This window comes from Drosophila innubila, chromosome X, assembly GCF_004354385.1.
Source record: "Drosophila innubila isolate TH190305 chromosome X, UK_Dinn_1.0, whole genome shotgun sequence".
NCBI classification, from domain to species: Eukaryota; Metazoa; Arthropoda; class Insecta; order Diptera; family Drosophilidae; genus Drosophila; species Drosophila innubila.
In genome coordinates this window covers 7,188,632-7,213,816 of record NC_047626.1, presented here as the reverse complement: position 1 = coordinate 7,213,816, position 25,185 = coordinate 7,188,632, and the positions used below count along the sequence as shown (strand labels likewise).

Below are 25,185 nucleotides of genomic sequence, written 5' to 3'. Positions count from 1 at the left end.
GCTTATTTTATTTTCGAAAAATTTCCAATATAAATTTATTCATTTAGTTTAGCTTTACTCATTTATTTGTTGCTAAATATAAAACGACGATTGAAAGAACCAGCAATTAAGTTTAAGGAAATTTTTTTAAAATAATATGATGTTTCGGTCCCCTGCTCCTATACTTTACACTGAAAAAAAAAACGATGAATCTCAACGCATTTTTTTGACAGAAAATTAAAACAAAAATCAAAATTTTCAGACTTTTCGACCAAGAAAATGCGTCGAGAAAAAATGCTTAAAATTTGATAAAGCATTTTGTTTATAGACATTTATCTCTTAAAGTTAATTTATTTCAAAAATGAAATATTTTAAGCAAATTTCCTTTTTTTAAAAACCCATATGCCATTATCAATTAAAGTATTGGAATTGTAAAACATATCTTATCAAATTAAATCTTATTTGGAGTACAAATGACTTCGGAACTTTCCCTGAGCCTGTTAAACCTATAATAGCTGATACAAAAGAAAAACCTTCTATAAATACTGTGTATCATAAAGAAGTTGCTAAACATAATGAACATATTTACCTCGCATTTTACACCCCGCACCCCTTAACCAAAAACGTAGCCCTCTAGGGGATAAAAGAAAAGTATAATTAAACGGATTAAGTGAGCGTCAAGCGGGTGGCAACGAGTAGCACTTTTGACGCCAGCGGCCATTTGATGCCTGAGTAGCAGCGCTTTTTTTTGCACTGATTACGCAACTGAGTGGCACACACACACACACACACACACACACACACACACATACACATACGGCAATCACACATTCATAAACGCACCCCTGGGGATAGGCGCCCCTTTGTTTTTAAGGGGGTAACGGCTTTACTTGAAACAAGAATAAAATGTTTGCTTACCCTCACCGACTAATTGATACCCTTGCACAGTTAAAATCAAAAAAAAGATGAGTTGGTTTGGTTTCAAAAATAAATAATGTTAAACATGAGAGTATCTGAAATTTATCGAAATTAATTAAATATTATTTTTAAATTAAATTAAAAAACATTTTTTTAAGTGTATTAAGTCGATCTGGCCAGTTTCTATATATGTTCTCTTTGCAGCAAAAACTTTTACAAGATTTTGTTTTCAGAATTATTAGAATTTGCAGTTAGTTCAGTAAGTGTTTTGGCAAAACTACACTGAAAAAAGAGACCAACTTCTAAAATCAAGAACATTCATCTTAAATGTTTTGTTCTTAAAATAAGATTATTTTAAGACCAAATTACTAAAACTAATAATATTAATATAAAAAATCTTAAAATCTTAATATAAGAATAAAAATCTTAAATTGTTAGGAAAGTATAGATATGTACAATTTCGAAACAGAATAAAATGTATATAAATCAAAATTAAAAAAAAAAAAAATTTTCATTTAAAAAAAAATCTATATGTTTTTTATTTTTAGATTTAAATTTTAAAAACATTTATTCTTAAAATAAGAACATGTTCTTATTAAAAATGTTCTTCAAATCAAGAATTTTTATGTTTTATGTTTATTTAAGAATTTTATGCTCTCCAAGCATTTTTTATACCAAAAATCTAAGTTCTAAGACCAAACTTTTGATTTTAAAACATTTTTTTCATCAGTGTAAAAATTTACTTTTTTATTTACCTAAAAGCTTTTTTTGGTGTTTTACCTTTTTAAAAAATACTATATACAAATATACATGATTTTTCTGTACTGTCAAAACATTATTGACATGCTGCTAATATTTTTTGAGGTCTGTTATGTCTTCTTCAATGCGTTACACTATTCGCGACACAATTATAATACTTACTTTAAGTGTATAAAATATGTAAAGTCGTCTGAAGAGTCGAGTTGGAGCAGTTAATTACGTTAGAGCGTGCAGCGTCAAAGAGAGGGACAGAGAGAGAGAGAGGGAAAAAGTGAGAAAGAGACCACATATAACCACACAAACGCCCATGGCAAGTGGCGTCTAACAATCGCCTTGTGTCAAAACATTAAAGTGCAAAATTAACTGACATGCGGCGTCCATTTCGTGCCAACGTGCCACCAAAACACTCCCTCCCATTCCTTTTCCCACCTCTTCTCTCCACTACTCCCCTCTCTGTCTCTCTCTCTCCCTGCCTTTCTCAGCCTTCATTCCACATCTGCACTCCCATAACATTTCAACTTTATACACTCCTAAAAACACACCGATTTATGAAATAAAAAATATTCGCCTAAAAAAAATTATTTTTTAAATAAGAAAATTTTTTCAGAAATATTTAAAACAAAAAATACCATAATTCAAAAATAGAAAATCTTACGGAGCATTATAAAAAAACAAAATATCCAAAATAAATGGTTTTATAATCAAGATGTTATTATTTACAAGAACTTTCGAAAAAATTTTTTGACTAATGCTCCTAAAATCTCGATTTTTGTCTTAAAACAAAGAATTCTTGTCACTGATAAGACAGAGAACGGCTTATAAAGTCAAAGATATGTAAATTTAAGTTTTGAAATGAGATAATCTCCCAATAAGTATGGTACAAAAAAAAAAAAAAAAAAAAAAAAATACAAGTGGACTAACTATCAGCATGTTTTCTAAATTTTTAAGAATTTTTGGTAGCAATCAACATGTTTTCTAAATTTTTAAAAATTTTTGGAAGCAATCAACATGTTTTCTAAATTTTTTAGAATTTTTGGTATTCAACGCATTATTTACACGAAAATTAAAATAAAATTAAGGCTTTTGTATGAAAACATAAAACTTTTGCCTCATGAAACTACGATTTTTGTCTCAAAATTAAGAATTTTTGCAAAAAAAAATGTTTTAAGAACCGAATTTTTTTTATTAGTGTACATTTTTGCTTAATATTTGTTGTTGTCGGGTTAACGTTCGACGCCTTTAAATATGTATCTTTTGTTGTTATTATTGTTGTTGATATTGTTGTTAGCATTTCATGCGTTGTGCCACTTAACGATCATAAATTGCCCGGTATTTTAGATATGCGACAAGTGCCTGACCAACCCAAGTATTTCCAGCTGGTCTATGCCGCGTATACGTAATGCAACATCTGAATAATTCCGTTTGTCATAGCGATAACAATTGTAGTAGTAAGTGTAATAATTTTACAAAATTTTAAGGGTTACTGCCGCTAAAATTTGAAAGTAAAATAGGTTTACTGTTGGTTATAAAATGAAAAAATGATAGGAAACTCTTAGGTATACTATTCTCGGATGCGTTTACTAAAAACAGGACAAACTCATATATATTTAATAACCATCATACAAATTTAAAGTAAGTAATTCTTATTTTTTACATTAATAAAAAAAATATATATAATAAATTTTAGTTTTTATTCTACTCCTTATTATAAAAAATCACAAAATATACCAATACCATATCTGGCAAATAATTATAGACAAAATATTGGAATATAAAAAAAAACACTAAAATGTATATATATATATTTTGGACATCAAAGCATCACAAAAAGTAAATAGGTAATGGAATTACTTTCATCATAATCACAAAATTTGAACATCAATTGGCAAAATCAATGAATTTATCTGTCAATCAAAATTTATAGTAAGTTCGGTATTATCCAATTGATATCGAATGAATTAAATTAAATTATCACTAGCTAAAATCATAATATTAATAATTTCAGCTGCATAGCTATTTAATTGTGCTTGTAGCTTATATTTATAGTTTCTTAACTGCAGCCTGGGAATATAATAAATATGCGTATAAAACTTTATCACTCATACGTCATGTTGTGCGAGAGAGCAAAAAGGGGAAATTGTTGTAAGCCCATGAATTTTAATGCCACAGCTAAAGCTCAATCGAGCGAAATATTGAGAATTACAAACGGGCTCATGTGCATAAAATTAAATGCCAGCACCGCACCACAGCAGCACCATGATGACACCGCATTGAGAAGCCACCGAAGAGCAGCCACTTTTGGGGCAAATTGAGCGCACCACCGCAGTTCGAATTTGTCGCTCTTTTTTTTTACATTTTAAACACTCTCAAGTTTTGCCACACTAAGCGTGTGTGTGTGTGTGTGTGTGTGTGTGTTAATATTGACTTGCTACTTTAGCGGAAATTGGGTTAAATGGAGCAAAGCGGAGATTGTCTCCTTGCTGAAATTGCATTTGAATTAAATCAGCAGGCAATCTGCAGTCCATATTGCTACTGTCCCCTGTCCCCTGTCCCCTGTCACCTCCGTTTTTTTCCAGCCTCTCTTCTGGTTGCTCTGGCTGCTCCCTTAAGCCAAATGCTCAGTGGGCTACCAATTATGGGTATTAGTGGTTAATAAGTCACAGTGTCCTCAATTGGATGCAAACTTACTAATTGAACAGGCTTTGGTTCGACTATGGCGACAAGGGAGCCATGGCATAAGGGAGGTGAAGTAGTGGCAACTGCAAAAAGCATAAAAAGTGGCTGAAGTGAGAGAGAGAGAGAGAGAAGAGAGAGAGTGGGAAATTGAGTGTGATGTGCTGACAAGGCACATCAGTTCGATTAAATCGATGCAAAAGTGCAGCTTAAAATTAAAAGACAAGCGAATGCATTTTACTTGAATGGCATAGTTAAATGCACAGATGAATCGATGAATAAATATGTGAATATTGTGAATAGATAGATAAATGACGTACGTAAATTGACATATGGATGGATGGATAAATTAATGGAGAGATTGATATATGAATAAAGATACATCAAAGATTAATGACATAGATAAATGGTATGCTGAATATATTGATAAATAAATAAATATACTATATACAGACAGATATGTAGTTAGATAGATAAAAGATAGATTCCATAGATATATGAATAAATATCAAGATATATGGATTGATACATAAAAGATTAATGACATAGATAAATGGTATGCTGAATATATTGATAAATAAATAAATATACTATATACAGACAGATATGTAGTTAGATAGATAAAAGATAGATTCCATAGATATATGAATAAATATCAAGATATATGGATTAATACATAAAAGATTATTGACATAGATAAATGGTATTATGAATATATTGATAAATAGATAAATATACTATGTATAGACAGTTATATAGTTAGAAATATAAAAGATAAATTCCATATATATATATGAATAAAGATCAATATATATAGATTGATAAATAAACGATTAATGACATACATAAATTGTATGGTGAATATATAGATAAATAAATAAATATACTATATATAGACAGATATGTAGTTAGATAGATAAGAGATAGATTCCATAGATAAATTTATTGATAAAGAAAGAGGTAAAAAAAATATGCAGATATATAGATAAACCAATAGAAGATGAATGACATAAAGAGATTGATATATAGATAAATATGCATATATAAAGATAAAAGATTAAAGTCATAGATAAATAGAGATATGGATGGCTAGATGACTTTATAGATATATAAATACACAGATAAAATATAGACGACTCTGTAGCTATGTATATACATAGAGCGAAAAAAGATAGATAAAAGTTAGTTGACATAGATAAATAGATAAATGTGTTAATATCTAATTATACACACAAAATATACAAAATATGTAAAAGATAAAAGACATAGATACATGTAGAAAGATAAACAGATATATAGATGGATAGATAATAAAAGAGAAGAAAGTCACAAACAACGGAATGACTGAGATAAATTAAAGAATTGCAGGCAAATTAAGTTTTGCCAAATCCAAAACTTAAATAGCGAGATTAAAACTTAAAAGATATATAAATAAAAAATAATAAAACTGATTAATAGGTACAAGCTACAAAGTTATTTAAATGCTTAGTTTAATGCTGGTAATAATAATTGGATATTGTATGAAAGAAACCAGAAAGAACGAAGATAAATAAAGAGCTCAAAAAAGACATAAGATATAAAAAACATAGTATATTATATATTTATAATAAATAAATTGATAAGTAGATAAAAAATGTATGCCACTAGATATGTACTTACATTATAGATAGATGATTATAGATAAATAAAATCTAAAAAAAAATGTTTGCAGATTTCAACAATCAATTGATTGTCACACTTCTCTTGGCAATGATCTGCAAGTCTGCAACCTTAATATCCTTGGACTTGACATTTAATTGGCATTTCCATTAGCCAACTCATCTAAAGCTTTAGCTTCGTATTTCTCACTCTCTCACTTTCTTTCTCTTTCATTCAGCCATTAATTGCTTTTTTGCGTTTATGCTCAAGATTATTCTCATTTTCACTTTTCACCTGGCTCCTGTTCTTACTGAGTCGACCTGACCCGAAACTCCCCTGGCTGCCCATTTAATAAACCCGACGCTTTACAGCTCTCTGGCAACTTTTTGGAGCAGCAACTTTTTGGCAACTTAACAACAATTTTTGGTTATGCAAACTTGCAACTTTTCAACCAACGTACGAAGGCAACGTTGCCCGGATATCAGCTACGAGTCGCACCTAGCTTCAGTTTTCACAGTGGAACAAATGCATCAAATATATGTAAAAAAAAAAAAAATACATATAACTACTACCAAAAAAAATATAGCATCGTTTTTGGTGTTAGCTATTTTTTGTGTAGCTATGTTAGCATAAAACTTAAAGATAATTCAGCAATCTGATGAAAACTTAAATATTAAACCAACCGAAAATCTCTCAAATCTCCATACATTTTTGGGAGATTTTCGGTTGGTTTCGATTTTTGTGGCACACCTGATAGTTTCATAACTTAAACGATTTCTATGCGGAATATCAATTTCTTCATTATTTGGCCTCTAAATTGATTTTGATACATTATTTTATTCATTTAAAAAATTAATGAATTAATGTAGACTGTCTACTTTTTTCGTACTTATTTTGCTTAAAATTGTCTTAAAACATCTGAAATTCAAATTTTTTTAAAAATCTAAAACTGACATAACTTTATCGAAACTTATTCGATTTTTACGCAGAATGTAAATTATATCATTATTTGGCTTCTAATTTGGTTCTGCATGAAAAGTGGAAAATGTACATTTTTATCATAATTCCATTTTTTCATACTTTAAAAGTCAAAGTTAATATTAAAAAATATTTGAGTAAAGTTTAAAGAAATGTAATTAATTTTAATTGCTTTTTTAGCAATTTGTTCCACAGTGCACAGTGCCCACTTGCAACACAGAAAAGTTTGGCGTTTTACGCGGTTAATGCTGAGAAGCCGAAAACTCGTTGCATGTGACGCAGTAATTTATGTGTAACCTGCACCAACAACAACAGCAACCACAAATAACAAACAACAGCAACAATAGCAACAACAACACCTTGGCAAGGACGCGTCTGCCTTATCCTTTAACTCATTCTCATTCTCATCCGTATCGCAATCACAATTTCAATACCAATACCAATACCAATACCAATCCCAATCCAAATCCCCATCGCAAATGTTCTCAACGTACTCGTATTTATGGCCATTATTTGCGTGTCTGTCGAAAAACTTCACACTCTGGTCACATGGGGGGGTAATGTCAAAGGTCATGCTGTGGATGACTTTGTTCATTGGACCACCAACTCTCTTAAAGGATTCAATTTGCCGCAAAATTCCATGCATTTGGAAATTCCGTGCAAACTTTTGATATGCGTGAGTTTTCGTTACGTTTTCTGTTCCTGACATTGAGATTCTTTTGGTTAACTGGAAACTCGTCAACTGATTTTGAGTTATTTTTTTGTAACACTGTGTCAATCCTTTTGACAAGGGTTAACCATTTTGTAGAAAGGTTTTCTATACTCTGAGGCGGTAGATTTTCTATAATTACACTTGATTACTGCTAATTATCTACAGTTTTAATTTGAAACAGTTTCTATTTGTAATTACCAAAATAATAATCAAGATTTTAAATCTTAATTATTAGCTAATATAAAAATTTTCTGATTTATTAAAAATACAATTGTAAGCAACAACACATAATTTTCTTAATTCAAAAATATATATATCTAAAATTATTGTCAAAAATTTAAAACTGTGTGTAATTTGAAACAGTTTCTATTTGTAATTACCAAAATAATAATCAAGATTTTAAATCTCAATTATTACCTAATATAAAATTTTTCTGATTTATTAAAAATACAATCGTAATCAACAACACATAATTTTCTTAATTCAAAAATATTTATCTCTAAAATTATTGTCAAAAATTTAAAACTGTGTATAAATGTTTAACAGATATATTCAGAAGAAAGCTTAAACGTTTTTTAGATTTGAATTCTATTTTCTTGTTTTTTTAATGTATATTTCTTATCTGGGAATTATATGTATCAGAGTATATAGTATCAGAGTGAAATGTAGCTGCAGTTATAAAGAAATTTATTTTTTTTTATAGAAATTGTGATACTCGTTTTCGTGTTGCTTTTCGAAATACACCGTTTGGTTTAAAATAAATTTCATTTAACTTTGAGTCTCCATTTGTGTTACTTTGAATTTTCAAAAGTTAGGTAAGTTATTTTAAATTAAAAATGTAAGCTTAAATAAATTTTTTTTTCGAAATAATATGACAAATTTATTTATTGATTAATAAAAAGATAAAAAAAAATAAATATAATAATATTTAATATTTTTTATTATTTAATTAAGAACAGTTGACCAAGAGTATTACAAATTATAAAACACAACTAGGAAATATTCATTTAAATTCGCAACTAAAGATGAATTGTATACAAATTTAAATTTAATACTAAAAGGATAGGAATGAAATGTTGGCAGTTAGTACAAATTGAAATAGCCCTCCACGAATAAAATTCACGCCCCTTCCGTGGTAGAGAACATATAAATTACAGACCTGCCCCTCATAGACATCAAGTAAGTACTTAACTATTTCAATCTATTATTCACACACCCACACACCCACACACATGCATATATATCTATTAGGTGCAAATTTGATTTGCTGTACAACGCATTTTGCAATTTTATGAATTGAAAATTAAACTGTCTAATAAATAATTTAGATGGAAAAGTCGCAGTTACTGTGACGTCCATTCATAACAACGAACGCCAACGAAGTTCAAGTCACTTTTCTCACACTGAGTGTGTGGGTGTGTGTGTGTGTGTGTGAGGGTGTGTGTGTGAGGGCTTGTAGTATGTCTGCTTCCGGTGTCGAAAGTTGTATGTGTGTTTTTTTTTTTTTTGTGTGCGGTTGGTTGCCTGCGGTTTGCCTGTTGTCTAAATTAAATTATAGCTGACACCACGCGGACCCCGAAAGACCTCAGACTTGGAAACCTGGAAAGAAAGGCAGGGAAATGTGAGAGCAAGGGAATCAGTGGGGAATTGAGGGGGAAAAGGTGTGTTGGTGTTTGCCCCGTCCCCCTTTTACCTGCCTTCGCATCGAGTTGAGTGCGGCTTGCATTTGTCTGCCACGCTATTTCTTTATTTCTTTATTTTTTTTTTTCCATTTTCGAGTTTTTTTTTTATTTTTTTTAACCGTAAAATTGTTGTGCAAAATTTATAAGTAAATTGCTTTTTATTTTGCGCAAAGTAAACCACTGAAAAGCTGTTTAGTCTCGCGAAGTGTTAGCAAAATACTTTTGGCGGCTGGTAGTTGGGTTCGTTTTTGGGGTTCCTCTGGCTTGTTTCGGCGTTTTTTACCTAGGGTTAGTTACGGCGGGTGTAACCCCAAAATTGCCAGCCATCCAGCTAGCTCCTTTCCGGTATGGCCTTAAACTTGTCTAGAGATGGTCGCCTCACAGCACGAATTATGATTTAAAACTAATATTACAAAATACAAATTAGTTTATTGAATTTCTATTTTTAAATAAAAATTATAAAAATTATTTTTATTATTATTAAAAATCAATTTATGTTCTTACACCAGTGTTGTACAAAGTAGGGCTATAAAATACCTTTTCCTATCACGTGTGATTAATAAAATTCCTATATAATGAAGTGAAGTCATTGTACATAGAAATATTCTGGGAATTATTATAGAATGTATTATTGTCAAGTATATTAAACTCTACATGTTCTGAAAATTTCAAATCGTTCTGAAAAACAGTCCTCAATAAATGTCAGTATTCAAGTTGAGTCTTGCATTAGGAAAGACTTCACGCGACCATCTCCAATCTTAACACCTAACTAAGTTGAAGCAGGAGTTGCAAGGACAGGGGACAGGGGACAGGGAGCAGGGGAAGTTGCCAGGTGATGGCAACCGCTGAAATGCTCTGCATGCAAGTATTTTGCGTTTTTGAGGCATGTTTCTGTTGTGCTAAAAGTGACGTTAAAAGCTTTATCCCGTTGAAGTTTCAGTTACAGTTTGGCGTACAAAATTAAAGTCAACGGATTAAGTGATGCACTCAACTAAGCAGCAACTAGTCAAGTTTTGCCTACTCCAAACTAACTGCAAGTGCTCCGTTTCGAATGAGAAAAGCATTCAGTTGAGGCCATACATTTCATAAAAAAAAATTAAATATATATTAATTTTTTTTAAAAATTTATAAATCCATTTGATATGGAAGATTTGAAGATGGTAAATCAGAGTTAAAAGATGATAATGAACGCTAAATTCGTTTTCATTTTCAATCATTTCTCTTTGTTTGTTTTGGCAGACAATATGTGTAAATCTAAAGCTGATTTAAAATGACTTAAATTCATTTATACTTAATGATAAGAGACTAAAATTAGTTATTGTTCGATTTTTAACGATTCTCCCTCGACGTTTTGATTTTATTTTATTCAGTTTTAATATTATATAAGGTAGTTGCTACCAATTCTGCTGAGTTTTCAACTCAATCTCTAAATCAGGCAGCTCTTCTTGAGTCAATAAGAAGCTGCTGTTAGTTGAAACATGTGCGGATATAAATGAAATATTTAAATTTGTTAACACTTTAACAAAAGTCTGAATAATTTAGATTAAATACAACTATTTTTTGCGCTTCTTGTTGTTGGTGTTGTCTTTAAACTGCGGCAAATCGGCGCAGAATAGAATCTAAAAGTGAATATTAATAATATTAATATTTTATATTGCTATTATATTTAACAGATACTCACCGTTTGAGCCCAGCCAGCGTATTTGCCATGAAGCTGCTGAAAATGTTGCGCCACCTCGTCATAGATCTTATTGGTAAGATTCTCCTTGCTGGCCAAATGTGGCAGATAATGTCGCTGTGCGAGCTTATAAATGTGCGTATCAATGGGCACAGATTCCAAATGACCCAAGGACATTAGACAGATGCAATCGGCCACCTTGTAACCAATGCCAGACAGCTTAACCAACGACTCACGTGCCTCCACATAAGGCATTTGACGTAGTTGCTCAAACCAAGCATTGCCGCCAAAATCTTGAATCTGTTGAAGCGAGCGCGTTATATACTTGGCGCGATAACCAAATTTGGCAGCACGCAGCTCCTTATCAAGCTGATTGCCATTTAGTGTACTGAGCGCCTCCAGTGTGGGAAATGTGTACGCAGTCTGGCCGTGAAAATGTCCAATCTTACGGCCGTAGGAGGCACAAAACGATTCAATCATTGAAGATATGCTAAAAGAAAAAGAGAAGAAATGAATAAAAGCTTAATACAAGAGCAACTTGAGCTAGAGACTAAGTGTCTAAGTGCCTAAGGAATAGCAACAGGGTAGCTCGCAGTCGTGCACTCCGGTTTTTCTTTGTTTTGTAAACAAATATTCGGAATTCATCTCAGTCAGCGAGTCAACAGGTGTGTTTTGCTCGTTTCAGGAATTCCTAAAGGCAGCTCACCGTTTGATATGGTTATTTTGGCTGCATAGGAAGGAAATAATGTTCTCCAGCGGATCCTGGGACAACATGCGCACCGGTTGGCCCACAAACTTGGCAAACTGTTCATCCGCCTGCAACCAAGCATTTTGTTCCTGTTCCAAATCAAAGCCAGCACGCAGATAATCACTCAGCAGGGCATTAAAATCATGCTCCTGATTAGCTGCATCCGCATGGGCTTCGTACGTAATGTGCTCGCTTTCTGGCGTCAGCACCCAATACGTATTTAATGCGACGCCACAATATTTTATTTGCGGTTCATCACACAATTTGCTCCAGCTAAAGAAAACAAAAACATTATTGATTTATACTGCCAGCGAATTTCGATGCTTACCGAAAGCTTTGACCGCCGAGCAGCGTGCGTTCCAGATCGCATACATTGGCAGCTAAGCTTATTTTACCGCATTGTTTTATAATTTTTGCCATTTGAATGTTTAAATTGCAAATCGAAAGTAAAATGCGCGTTAAGCTGTTTCATTGCCGATAACAACCTGCTGTAAACCTACCGACAGGACAGCATTTGCGATATATGCCAAAACGATAACAATAATAAAGCGCTCGATAGTTTTTGTGCTGGTCGCGTGTCGAGCTATCGCTGCAGCTATCGTGCGTGCCTACAAAAATACCAAGAAAAATACTAGTTTTATAAATTTATGTATGTCATTTTTAAACAATTTAACAATAGAATATATTTGAAAAATTGTTTTATGACAATGTATTTAGATTAAATAAAAGTAGATGCCGAATGGCACTCGTAAGTATTTAATTTGGTATTTTTATATGCTGCGGACGTGCTTAGAATAATCGTTTTGCTTGCTTGCTTGAGTCACGCGCTCACCTCTAGAACTCTATCACACAGCTACATGGGAAATAATTTTTTTATTTAGTATTTAAAACAAAGATTGTGAAGCAGCAGCAGCCTCACACATCAGAAACAGGGGCTAAAAGGCACACCAACATCCACATAGAAGGGCTATTCAATTGCACGCAATATACACACTATTATGTCAGGCAATATCAACAATTATTCAACTCTAATGTAAGTCGACCGCAAAGAACCGCCAGAAAGTTGATGTTATTATGTTTATATATGTTGAAATATAATATTTTAAAGGCATGCAACGAATCGTGGATACGGCGAGCAGCCGCAGGCACAAGCTGAGGCGCTCAAAAATATGCAAAAGCTGCCGCAAATCATTGGCGACTCCGGCGTACAGCTGGGACACAGGTAAATTCGCAAACTATACAGCATACAGTGTCTCAAGTAATTGTACTGACAACAAATGCACATATATGTATGTGATTTATATGTTAAAAATAGTGAAATTCAATAAAGTAAGAATATGTGCATTTTGTAATGTATATTCAAAACAATTACTTGACTAACTGTGCTTAGTAATCTATGCAAATTATATAAACTTATTATTTTAAGCATTGATGATCGCGAGAAGGCAATTGTGGACAATATAAATGCGGATCAGAATGCCGTAACACATCTCAAGTATATAAATTCCGAGCGGGATTTATCGCTGCCTCTGGACAAGCAAAATAAAGTGCTGGACAAATATCTGGACAGCCAAGAGGATGGTTAGCCTAACTTTCATTTAAATTCAATTGAGATGATTGAACATCTTTAACTGTATCTTAACAGATGCATCACTACGCAAATATCTGGTATTTGGCGTCCAATGGGTATCGCTGGTCACAGAGAATCTGCTCAGTCATCCATTTATTGTGCTGCGACGTCAGTGTCAAGTCTATAATGCCTCACAACGATATCACTTGCATCCATTTCAATTGCTGCCCAGCATTGTGCATCTGCATCGTCGCCAGGGCGTCACAACGCTGTGGAAAGGTCTTGGCAGCTGTCTCCTCGTCCGTGGCATGACCCTGGCCATTGACGATGTCATCAGCAAGGCAACCAGCTGGCCAAAAGATGTCGACAGCCGTACAACACTCAAGCGCTTTGGCCAGCACATACTCCTCAAATGGTAAGCAGGTGGCCAAGTTGGCCAACAACCTGGCTTAAATGGCATCTTTATTATGATAAAACTGGATGGATTTTCAAACAAAACGTCATTTGGATCATGATTTGGCCTCTAAAGTCATTCTGCATTGAAATTTTTTTAAATTTTTACCCTACATTTGGGTTTCGATTTTTAGACCAAAGGGTCCCCCCTTTGAAATTTTGAAAATTGAAAATTTTGAATGTCAAGTTTTCACTTTTAATCAACTCCTTATATCGTAATTAGTATAAAGCAACACTTTAAAGTTGATTCTGAGACCTTTCACTTTTTTGTAAAATATCATGGAAAATTGAACAAAAATTTTGACTTGTTAAGTTGTTAGGTCAAAAGTCGGGCCAACTTTAAACTTTCATAACTTTGTCAAAACTACACCGATTTTCAAGCAAAATGCCATTTTGATCATTATTTGGCTTCTTAATTCATTCTGCATTAAAATTTTATTAAAATCGTTAAAAAAAAATTTCCCCTCTGGATCTTGGTTTCGATTTTTATACCAAAGGGTCCCCCCTTTGATATTTTGAAAATTAAAAATTTTAAATCTCAAGTTTTCCCATAATCATAATTAATATAAAACAACACTTTAAAGTTGATTCTGAGACCTTTCTTTTTTTTGTAAAATATCATAGAAAATTGAACAAAAATTTTGACTTGTAAAGTTGCTAGGTCAAAGGTCGGACACAACTTTAAACTTTCATAACTTTGTCAAAACTGTACCGATTTTCAAGCAAAATGCCATTTTGATCATTATTTGGCTTCTTAATTCATTCTGCATTAAAATTTTATTAAAATCGTTGAAAAAAAAATTTTCCCCTCTGGATCTTGGTTTCGATTTTTATACCAAAGGGTCCCCCCTTTGATATTTTGAAAATATAAAATTTTAAATCTCAAGTTTTAACTTTTTATCAACTCCTTATATCATAATTAGTATAAAACAACATTTTAAATATGATTCTGAGACCTTTCATTTTTTTTTTAAAAATCATGGAAAATTAAACAAAAATTTTGACTTGTAGGGTTGCTAGGTCAAAGGTTGGACCAACTTTAAACCTTCATAACTTTGTCAAAACTGTACCGATTTTCAAGCGGAATATCATTTTGATCACGGTTTGGCCTCTTAATTTATTCTGCATTTTATTTTCATTAATTTCGTTAAAAAAAAATATTTTCCTCTATATCTGGGTTTCGATTTTTAGACCAAAGGGTCCCCCCTTTGATATTTTGAAAATTGCAAATTTTAAATCTCAAGTTTTCACTTTTAATAAACTCCTTATATCGTTATCAGTATAAATCAACACTTTAAAGTTGATTCTGAGACCTTTCATTTTTTTGTAAAATATCATGGAAAATTGAACAAAAATTTTGACTTGTAAAGTTGTTAGGTCAAAAGTCGGACACAACTTTAAACTTTCATTACTTTGTCAAAACTGTACCGATTTTCAAGCGGAATTTAATTTTGATCATTGTTTAGCCCCTTAATTTATTCTGCATTCCAATTTATGCAATGGTTATTTCGTTTTGTTCTTCGAAGACTCTCAAGTTTCAACTTTTAATCAACTTCTTATGTCATTAATGGTATAAAACAGGAGTTTAACATTCTTAAAAATTTAATCTTTCTGTTTGATTCCTTGATTTAAATTTAAATATAAGCTATAAATCTAATAGAGTAACAACATATATATACATTGATTCTTACAGCATCAGCATTGGTCTGGTTGTGCCCTTCTATGCGGCGTCGCTCGTGGAGACCGTGCAGAGTGACATTGCCAGTGAGAAGCCCGGACTGTTGGATGTCTTTCGTGAGGGCAGTCTGCGTTTGTTTTATTGGAGTTCGCCGCAAAAGGGACGCATGTTGCCGGCGTGGGCGTTAATCGGTCCCAGCGTTTCCATGGGCATTACCAAATATCTATTTAGTCTTGTTATACGAGGCGTCTCTTCAAGGATTATGCGACGCCGTCTCACCCAGAAACAGGAACAGCGAGGCGCCAAATTTCGCGATGATACGCTGGAGCATCAGAATGCTGAAATCTATGCGAGTTTAATTGCCATGCTGACCACAGAGGTGTTATTCTTTCCCTTTGAGACCATACTACATCGATTGCAATTGCAAGGCACACGGACGATCATTGATAATCTGGATAATGGTTATGCGGTGGTGCCGATATTAACCAATTATCAGGGAGCCATTGACTGTTATCGCACCACGCTGTTATCAGAAGGCTTTGGTGGCCTGTATAAAGGATTTGGTGCAATGATTTTGCAATTTGCAGCACATGTGGCTGTTATTAAATTAACCAAATGGGTTGTTGGCCAAATTACGGAATGTATTTCAAATCGACCGCCCGCACGCATCGTTCAATATTATAATCTTGATCGTGGTGTTGGCCATTCAAATTCAACAACCATTTCGCCGAGCATTTCCAGCACGGAGCTCGATGTTCACAGCGTCGGACAGAATTCGCTTGATTAGCTTTTTCTGTACCGAAAACAACAACAACAACAACAAGTTTCCAAAATTTAATGTACGATTTGCCGCAACGACTCTCAAAGAAATTCTTCAGACAATTCTCGAGTGATAGAAAATGAAGTCGGCAAGTTTTTATGTTTTGTTTTTCATTTTGCTGTGATAACTTCCGCACTCGCCCAAGCAGCGAGTCTTGTGTTTTTCATATATATATATATTGTACAAAATATATATATGCATTATATTTTTTTTCCGCTGTCTTCTTCCGATCAAGCGCAATAAAGTTTAGCCAAGAATGTTATTTATTGAGAACTGATAAAACAAAAAAATTATTCAGCAAATTGTTTTTACCAAGGGTTCAACTTTTTTTTTGCCAAATTTCAAAGAAAAACAACAAATTATATAAAAAATTTCGAAATCCTGAGAAAAATTAAATTAAAAAAATGTTATGCTTTAAATTTACAAAATGTTTTTAAATCGCTTATGGGAGGCACGCCAAATAATGATATTGGGTTACGATCTAAGGAGGAAAGAGACTTAATTATGGTCTGTTATAAGTGTTTTTATTTTGGTAAAAAAAAAAAATTAAATGATGATTTTTAAAGAAATTTAACTTAAAATCTTTAATTTTGCCTGTAGAGTTAAGAATAATTTTGATCTCAATGCAACTATTAGGAGTAAGATATTATTATATAGTAAAATATTCAATAATATTAATAACCTAATTTTACAAGAAATAGCTTCTAAATTGACGATTCTATTATGAAAACAAGAATTTTATTATTAAATTTGCGTTTAGTGAGTTAAAATTGTCTCATCCTTATAAAATTAGATTTAAGGCATGTAAGCTACCTCCGATCTATATACATACAACTATCGGAATATTAAATTATTATATCAAACCTTGCCAGATATCAGAGAATAATATCAGAGTCGTTATAAAAGATTATTTTAAAAGAAGTGAAACTTTTTCTTGTATTTACGTTAATCTATTAAACTTTATCAAACCATTTTTAGCTCTTCGTAGTCAAAAATAGCTCCGATCCTTCTGAAATTTTCAGGATATTGTAATAGTAGATCTATAAGCAACTGTACAAAATTTCAATAGAATATCTTCCAATTCGAAGCTTCTATAAGAAAAAACAACAAATAGTTTTGGCATTACGTTCATCTAGTTAAGTTTATCCAGTTTCTATACATTATACAACAAAAGTGAAAACGAGTTGAAGGCGCAGTTGGAATTATTCCGGCTTGTAGGTGATGGTGTCATCCTTGAAGTTATGCACCTGATCATACCAGATGTCCTCGGGCGCATCCTCGTCGCTCTCGTATAGAGTGGGGAACGGAGGCGCATCCTTGGGCTTGCGCAGGGGAAGAATTGTGTCGTAGATGTAGACGAGGCCATTTGTGGAGCCGGGCACAGCGCTGCCCTGAACCCACATCACATTGTACTTGGTATTGATGCGCCAGATGCGCAGACCTTTGATGATGCGCCAACGATTGCCCATATGTCCGGGCATCTTGGTGCCCGGCCAGACGCGACCCTTCTCGCCGCCGCCGCCAATGTTGCCGGCACGGCGATGTGTCTTGGTCACGCCGTGGGAGGCGGGCATGCCCTTGAACCCGTGACGCTTCACAACGCCCTGAAATCCATGATAGACGCTGCAAGGAAAGCGATAAATGAAGAGAGAGTAAACACTTATGATGCACTAACTCACGTCTTGCCGCGCACATCAACAAAATCGCCGACACGAAAGTGTCCGACGTTGAGGGGCGTGCCGGCCGATAGAGCCGCCTGCGGGGAGACAATAAATCTCGCCAGATTCTTGGTGGGCATGACACCCGAGTCTTTGAAGATGCCGCAATACTCTTTGGTCAAGAGCGCTGGATTTGTGCACTCGGCACCGACAACAACACAACCGTATCTATTCAAATGCTGCACATTGGGTCGCTGTGCCGGACGATACTCCTCCGGTGGTATATATTTAATCACATGATTGTCCACCACCTGCAGCAATGTGGTGCGCACCCGTTCCCCATTCTTCAGCCACAACGGATACTGTCCAATCTTGCGGGCAATCAAACCGCATCGTCGCACATTTGGCGTCCATGGTGCTGCATCTGTGGACGGCGCTTCGGGTGTCCGGATCAGTTGCTTCTGCTCGTAGGTCTGTACGCCTTTAATTAAAGCCGGAACGCCGTAGGTGTCGTGCACAATCTCCTTGATGAAGCTGCGATTCTCGCCCGTGACCAAGTCATCCGTTTGCTGGCAAAGAACGTATACAGTTAGTCAAGTAATTGCTTTTACATACAAAAAATACCTTATCGCTTTTTTATAATTTTATCATTGTGGCTTCTCGTTTTTAGAACAACTTAAAAATAAAATAAATAAAACCTAATTTTAAAAATAAAAACAAAAATGTACAGTATGTCATGTTAATGTTTTGACAAATTAGAAACTACAAAACTCTTTGTATACAAACTAAAAAACCGACCTACAACTGCCGTTGTCATTTCTATTATAAAATTTATATTTAAAAAAGCCGAGTGTACGAAAAGGTTTTGGCCTGACTGTATACATTGGTTTCCCTTGTTTGTCTGGTAGTGTCAGTGTCTGGATATACTACATATATACACTATAAGGCATTAGCTGGACTTATAGCATTTATACACTCACCGATCTCTGCTGGCGTATAAACCAATAGGGATTCCTCAAGCGAGGCCGACTTAGATGCCCCTTTTCACGCACTTGTGTAACACAAACGGCGGCCGGATTCAGCCTGCAGTTTTTGACAAAACAAAATAGGGTTAGAACATTACATTAAATGTGCTGAATTCATGCAGATACAGACCGTAGGCGCGCTAAATCGCATATAACAGTGCGCAGCATATTAATTATATAATTTTTTAATACAAAAATCAACTTAAATACATAAAAATAACAAACATGCAGCCGCACTCGAGTTGTATGAGTTGCGCTGCCACCTGGCTGAATTTGAACGTCTGGCAGCCACTCATTCGATACATCGATAAGCATCGTTAATATGTAAACAAAGTGGCAGCGCTTTCAGCTGCAATAACTAAGTGGCAACGCCTGTCACAGCCGACAACTTCAAACACGTGCAACGCTGGTGGCGGCGTGTTCTGTTTTGAGTTTCTCTTGAATTGTATTTGAATTGATTTGTATAAGAAAACACACACAAAATGGGCAAGAAAAGTAAAGTTGGAAAGACGCGCAAGGATAAGTTCTACCAGTTGGCCAAGGAGACGGGCTTTCGATCGCGTGCCGCCTTCAAATTGATCCAGCTGAATCGCAAGTTTGGTTTCCTGCAACAGTCGCAAGTATGCATCGATTTGTGTGCCGCTCCCGGCGGTTGGATGCAGGTGGCCAAACAGAATATGCCCGTATCGAGTATTGTGGTGGGCGTGGATCTGTTTCCCATACGCCCCATCGCGGGCTGCATTGGCCTCGTCGAGGACATCACAACGGAGAAGTGCCGTCAATCTTTGACCAAGGAATTGCAATCGTGGAAAGCCGACGTTGTGCTGCACGATGGTGCTCCGAACGTGGGCAGGAATTGGCTCTATGATGCCTATCAACAGATTTGCTTGACATTGAATGCTCTTAAGTTGGGCACACAGTTCCTGCGCAGCGGCGGTTGGTTTGTCACCAAAGTGTTTCGCTCCAAGGATTACAATGCGCTGCTCTGGGTGTTGAAGCAGCTGTTCAAGAAGGTGCATGCCACCAAGCCCAGTGCCTCCCGTAAGGAATCCGCTGAGATCTTTGTCGTTTGTCAGGGTTATTTGGCGCCCGATCGCATCGATCCACGTTTATTGGATGCCAAGTATGTGTTCGAGGAACTGGATCTGGAGGGCAAGCAGAAGAACAGTCTGCTGCATCCGGAGAAGCAGAAGCGGATTAAGGCCGAGGGTTACACCGAGGCGGACATTGCACTGCGCAATGATCTGGCTGCCTCCGAATTTATGCAGTCGGAGAATGCTTTGGCGGCACTGCAGGGCATAGGATCCATTCGCATTGACGATCCACGTATTGCACAGCACAAGAAGACCACCACGGAGATACTGGAGTGCTGCAAGGATCTCAAGGTGCTGGGACGCAAGGATATCAAGGGTTTAATGCTCTGGTGGAAGCACATCAAGGAGGATCTATACAAAACCGAAAAGGAGGGAGTCATCGAGGATGCCGAGGATGCTGAACAGACAGCACCCAAGCCACTGACCCAAGAACAGGTCGAGGATATGGAAGATGCCGAGTTGCAGCAACAAATTGAATCCCTGGTCGAGGAGGAGCAAAAGGACATGAAGCGTAAACGCAAAAAGACGCTTAAATCCAAGGCCAAACTGCATGAGAAGATGAATCTGAACATGGTCATCAAGGGCGACGATGGTCCCGTCGAGGAGACCGAACACGAGATCTTTGATCTCAAGGATATCAACAGTGCCACCGAATTGAATGATATGCTCGACGTGGAACCCGATTTCGATGTGGAGGGCGAACCCGAGGAGCGTCCCAAGCTGCCCAAGTACAAGAAATACGACAAGGATGACAAGCGCATGGATGACGATGCCAACTATGAGAACGATGATGAGCCCGATGTGAGTGCCGAGGAAGATAGCGAAAGCGACTACGAGGAACAAGGATTGGGACTCAGTGACAACGAGGATAACGATACCAAAAGCAACAACAAGAAGAAAAAGAAACGCGGTGAACATCCTCTCATCAAATCTGGTGATTTTCGTGACAAGGACACAAAGCGTCAACAACGTGTCCAGCTCTGGTATGAAAAGGATAATCTACAGAACCTGGACAACGATGGCGATGACGATGAGGAGAACTATGATCTGGACAATCTGGCCAAGGCCTACAAAGCCAAAGGTGTCGCCATCCTCGGCGAGAATCGTCCAGCCGAAGATGCCGGCACCTTGGCTCTGGGCAAGAAGGCCAAACGTCGTGCTCGTCACGATGCCCAGAAGGAGGCGGAGGACAGCAGCTCCGAGTCATCCGACTCCGAGGAGGAGGTCGATGAGAATGGGAATGGGAATGGCGTTGACAATGTGACGGGAGATATAACCAAAGGTAAACACAACACCAAAACACCAAAAAGAGCGAGACGGGGCTATAGAAGAAGCAGAGAGGCAGTTAGCTAAAGAAAAGAGAGAGCATCTATTTATTCAGGCGCAAAATTTAAAGATATAATAGCCCATAAAGAAAGTATATTGGGGTGCATCGATGTTTTCGAAAAAAGAAATGGTACCCCATATTCGTAATCTACGGTTTTTAACAAGAAATTATAGTTCTAAAATCAAATACTATTCCCTGCTTTTTGAGTAGAACATTTTTTTCGTTTTTTGTCCTTGTAAGGACGAAAATTATGTATTAGGGACAATTTGTCTTTGAATTTGAAATTTAGGCCCTAACACGAGCTTTGATACCAATCTTGTCAGTATCGAACTAAAAATACTAAAGATATTGTACTAATTTATGCTAAAAATATCCAAAATAGAAATTATAGCTTTTAAATTCAAATTTAGTAAGAAAATCTTCACTATTTCTTGATATATGTTACCGAAACCGTAACTGAATTCGATATTCGTTGCGCTTTGGTTCCCTGAAAAATGTGTAAAAAATAAGAACGTTTTACTTATATATGCATCAAAACATTTTATTTTCGTTTAAAATGGAAGCTGTAAATAACAATGTTTTTTTATTTTTAGTCAGTCGGGGGAGAATTCCGTTTACGTAGAAGTTCCTCTAGAAATTGACGTAAATCTTCTTTGATCGAATCGTCAGGAGCTTCGCTAGCCTCAATCAAGTCATCCATTCTAGTCTTAAAACTTTGAGCTCGAACAGCAAGCTTTTCTTTAAATTTTTGTTCCATGGCGGAGTAAACACCGTTCGTATAATAGTCGAATCGACTTTTGATTTGACTACTTGAAGTTTCCTTCGGCTCAATTTCGTAGAAATCCTTTGCAAGTTCGTCAAATTGGCTCCAAGTGACGCTTCGAGAACTCCATCGGTCGATAAATTGTTGAGCCTTCACAATTTCCGCATGTCCTGCCACTCTGTTATCCACAATCAATTTTGCCATTGATACCGTAAAGTCTACAATATCCTGTTTTAGCTGTAACTCCAATTGTTCCCAAATTTTAAGCAGCTCATCCTTAAGGTTTTGGTTCCTGCTTGGAGTTGGAACAGCAATCACAATGCTCAATAGAGCAAAACTTGTTGCGACGACAATTGGGAAACGCATTTCTTAAGTTTCAATAACTAACTGAAGACGGAACACTATTTGACCACATTATATAGCACGATTTGAGCTTATCGAAAATTTAGTATAGCATATACAAAATATTTATGAAATTCCCCACAATTTTAATAATACTCTAATGAGCAAAAATTAATGTTGGAGCTGTCAAATGACAAAGGCCAAAGTATCACAAAATAACCCAAATTTATTTGTTTTTAAATTTATTAATGTTTGGTTTTTCTAAGAATCAATTATCGGTTTGATTGTCTGTTGTTATCAAATTTTGTTAAAACCAGACTACTGTCACTAAGCATATAACCTAGGTTATACTATATATTATAGCTGACCCGATCAAGGCTTAGCATAAGCTACTTGGTTGTTTTTTTTTGGGATATCGCCACCAAACTTCGAATTTGTGAAACAAACAGTAACTTAAATAACTTGCTGAACATTTGTTTAAATCGGAATACTAAATCATGTAACTGCCATGGAAACAATCGGTCTTAAATTAAATTGTAGTTTTAAAACCTAGTTTTTGTTTTAATATTTATAGTTTACATTTACATATATCAGGGACTGTAATCATAAGTTTTATTATAAAACTCAAGAAATAATCATTATTTTTGATTTTTATTATTTTTATAAAAGTAAAACACAAAAGTAATCATTATTTTTGAGCAAAAAAATAAAACTCAAGTTGTCATTTTGACTTTTTATAAGGAAAATAGAATACTTCTAGTCAAAATAACAAAAATAAAACTCAAATAATGATCAAAAAAAAAAAAAAAGTAATCATTATCTCATGAGTTTTATTTTTATTTTGGCTCAAAATTATTGATTATTTCTTGAGTTTTATTTTTTTGCTAAAAAATAATCATTATTTTATCAGTAAAGAATAAAAACTATAAATTTAAAGATCATGGTGAAATTGTAAAGATTAAGAACATTTTTGGTATATTTCACACTCTTTTAACTCTCGTTTTTTAATTGATAAAGAAAATAATTATCATTACTTACCGTCCCTCAAATTAAATTTTAATTTAAAAAAAACTGTTTGATTATTTTTTCGTAATTATTTATAGTTAACATTTTTATTTATGCTTTTCAGCACCCAAGGCGAAGAAGGTGCGGCTGAGCGAGGAGGAACTGGCGCTGGGAGCACTCCTGGTGCGTGGCAAGAAAACGCGTCGTGATCTGATTGATGCTGCCTGGAATCGTTATGCATTCAACGATGACAATTTGCCCGTCTGGTTTGTGCAGGATGAGCAGGAGCATATGACGAAGCCATCGCCGGTGCCCAAGGAGCTAACGGAGGAGTATCAACGCAAGGTGCAGGAACTGAATGTGCGTCCCATCAAGAAGGTCATGGAGGCCAAGGCACGCAAGAAGCGTCGTGCCACAAAGCGTCTGGCCAAGGCCAAGAAAATGGCCGAAAAGATCATGGAGAATGCCGATGCCACGTCTCAGGAGAAGGCCAAACAGTTGAAGAAGATCTACAAGAAGGCGCAGGAGAAGAAGAAGGAGATCACCTATGTGGTGGCCAAGAAGCATACGGCATCACGTCGTGCCCGACGTCCAGCTGGCGTCAAGGGACGCTATCAAGTCGTCGATCCGCGTGAGAAGAAGGACAAACGCGCTGTTGTGGCCAAAAAGCGACGTGAGAAGGGCAGCAAGGGGGGTAAAGGTGGCAAGGGCAGAGCTGGCAAGGGGGGTAAGGGTGGCAAGCGCTAATTAGACCCATAAATACACCCTACATACATACATTCACTATGTATAGCCTTTAGTCTCCTTATGTAAATGATAATGTATAGAATAAATATAAATCTAGTGCATAACAAGACGGCTTCGAGCTTTCTATTTTCTTGTCGGACAACAGCCGCTTAACATGGCTTGAAAATGTTATAAACAGCTGTTATTTATTTTGCATATCGCAAAACTGTCGTAACTATATTATGAACTTGACCGATGTTTATGAATAATTAGTCTTGTTATTTTTTAGTACGAAAATGCTTATATTGTTTGGTATTTCATAAAACGGCGACATCTGGCGGACAATTGGATTCTACCAGACTGTTATTAAGAATTTCGCATCATTATCTTTTATATATATATCAGGCTATTTTTCTTTAAACAGCAACATAATCAAAGTAATATTACGCTTTAAAATCTGATGAGTTTTCATAAAGTGATGACGGTTTGAAGTTAGTCAGTCAGTGCACCTAGCAACTTTACGAGTCAAAATTTTCGTTCAATTTTCCATGATTTTTTCCAAAGAAATTAAAGGTCTCAGAATCGATTTTAAAGTGTTGTTTTATGCTAATTAAGATATAAGCAGTCGATTAAAAGTGTAAACTTGAAATTTAAAATTTTCAATTTTCCAAAATTCAAAGGGGGGAAAGTATATTAGGGTGCATCGATGATTTCGAAGAAAGGAATGGTACCCCATATTCGTAATCTAGGGTTTTTAACAAGAATTATAGTTCTAAAATTAAATCCTAGTCCCCGCTTTTTGAATAGAACATTTATTTCTTTTTTAGTCCTTGCAAGGACGAAAATTATGTTTTAAGGACAATTTGTCTTTGAATTTGAAATTTAGGCCCTAACACGAGCTTTGATACCAATCTTGTCAGTATCGAACTAAAAATACTAAAGATATTGTACTAATTTAT

General features: G+C 35.2%; 4 protein-coding genes across 4 annotated transcripts; 2 read left to right on the top strand and 2 right to left on the bottom strand.

The window, feature by feature from the left end:
- Nucleotides 1-10,526: 10,526 nt before the first annotated feature.
- On the bottom strand, nt 10,527-12,278 carry LOC117786365 (N-glycosylase/DNA lyase). The gene is made up of 4 exons (XM_034624575.1): nt 12,094-12,278; nt 11,724-12,038; nt 11,021-11,507; nt 10,527-10,958 (listed from the first exon to the last, which is right to left on the bottom strand). The coding sequence occupies exons 1-4, from the start codon at nt 12,183-12,185 to the stop codon at nt 10,893-10,895; spliced, it is 960 nt and encodes a 319-aa protein (XP_034480466.1). The 5' UTR covers nt 12,186-12,278; the 3' UTR covers nt 10,527-10,892.
- Nucleotides 12,279-12,582: 304 nt separating this feature from the next.
- Nucleotides 12,583-16,576, top strand: LOC117793764 (solute carrier family 25 member 46). Its single transcript, XM_034634153.1, has 5 exons — nt 12,583-12,798; nt 12,874-12,987; nt 13,192-13,346; nt 13,411-13,750; nt 15,482-16,576. Exons 1-5 carry the CDS (start codon nt 12,764-12,766, stop codon nt 16,251-16,253), a joined length of 1,416 nt encoding a protein of 471 aa, XP_034490044.1. The 5' UTR covers nt 12,583-12,763; the 3' UTR covers nt 16,254-16,576.
- An 824-nt stretch (nt 16,577-17,400) lies between these two features.
- Nucleotides 17,401-19,219, bottom strand: LOC117782669 (39S ribosomal protein L3, mitochondrial). The gene is made up of 4 exons (XM_034619700.1): nt 19,100-19,219; nt 18,925-19,027; nt 17,966-18,513; nt 17,401-17,909 (listed from the first exon to the last, which is right to left on the bottom strand). Exons 1-4 carry the CDS (start codon nt 19,135-19,137, stop codon nt 17,489-17,491), a joined length of 1,110 nt encoding a protein of 369 aa, XP_034475591.1. The 5' UTR covers nt 19,138-19,219; the 3' UTR covers nt 17,401-17,488.
- Nucleotides 19,220-19,316: 97 nt separating this feature from the next.
- LOC117783544 (pre-rRNA 2'-O-ribose RNA methyltransferase FTSJ3) lies at nt 19,317-24,356 on the top strand. The gene is made up of 2 exons (XM_034620991.1): nt 19,317-21,345; nt 23,625-24,356. The coding sequence occupies exons 1-2, from the start codon at nt 19,452-19,454 to the stop codon at nt 24,245-24,247; spliced, it is 2,517 nt and encodes an 838-aa protein (XP_034476882.1). The 5' UTR covers nt 19,317-19,451; the 3' UTR covers nt 24,248-24,356.
- Nucleotides 24,357-25,185: the final 829 nt, after the last annotated feature.

What these genes read in the sequence shown, in the direction of transcription:
- LOC117786365 (XM_034624575.1), bottom strand. Translation starts at nt 12,185, where the DNA reads ATGGCAAAAATTATAAAACAATGCGGTAAAATAAGCTTAGCTGCCAAT. An exon ending in CTCGGCGGTCAAAGCTTTCG is followed by an intron (nt 12,039 to 12,093) that starts GTAAGCATCGAA and finishes TGTTTTCTTTAG; the next exon opens with CTGGAGCAAATTGTGTGATG. An exon ending in CAAAATAACCATATCAAACG is followed by an intron (nt 11,508 to 11,723) that starts GTGAGCTGCCTT and finishes TTTTTCTTTTAG; the next exon opens with CATATCTTCAATGATTGAAT.
- LOC117793764 (XM_034634153.1), top strand. Translation starts at nt 12,764, where the DNA reads ATGTCAGGCAATATCAACAATTATTCAACTCTAAT. An exon ending in AACAATTATTCAACTCTAAT is followed by an intron (nt 12,799 to 12,873) that starts GTAAGTCGACCG and finishes AATATTTTAAAG; the next exon opens with GCATGCAACGAATCGTGGAT. An exon ending in CAGCACATACTCCTCAAATG is followed by an intron (nt 13,751 to 15,481) that starts GTAAGCAGGTGG and finishes TGATTCTTACAG; the next exon opens with CATCAGCATTGGTCTGGTTG.
- LOC117782669 (XM_034619700.1), bottom strand. Translation starts at nt 19,137, where the DNA reads ATGCTGCGCACTGTTATATGCGATTTAGCGCGCCTACG. An exon ending in TGCGATTTAGCGCGCCTACG is followed by an intron (nt 19,028 to 19,099) that starts GTCTGTATCTGC and finishes CAAAAACTGCAG; the next exon opens with GCTGAATCCGGCCGCCGTTT. An exon ending in TTATACGCCAGCAGAGATCG is followed by an intron (nt 18,514 to 18,924) that starts GTGAGTGTATAA and finishes GTTCTTTGCCAG; the next exon opens with CAAACGGATGACTTGGTCAC.
- LOC117783544 (XM_034620991.1), top strand. Translation starts at nt 19,452, where the DNA reads ATGGGCAAGAAAAGTAAAGTTGGAAAGACGCGCAAGGATAAGTTCTAC. An exon ending in GACGGGAGATATAACCAAAG is followed by an intron (nt 21,346 to 23,624) that starts GTAAACACAACA and finishes TATGCTTTTCAG; the next exon opens with CACCCAAGGCGAAGAAGGTG.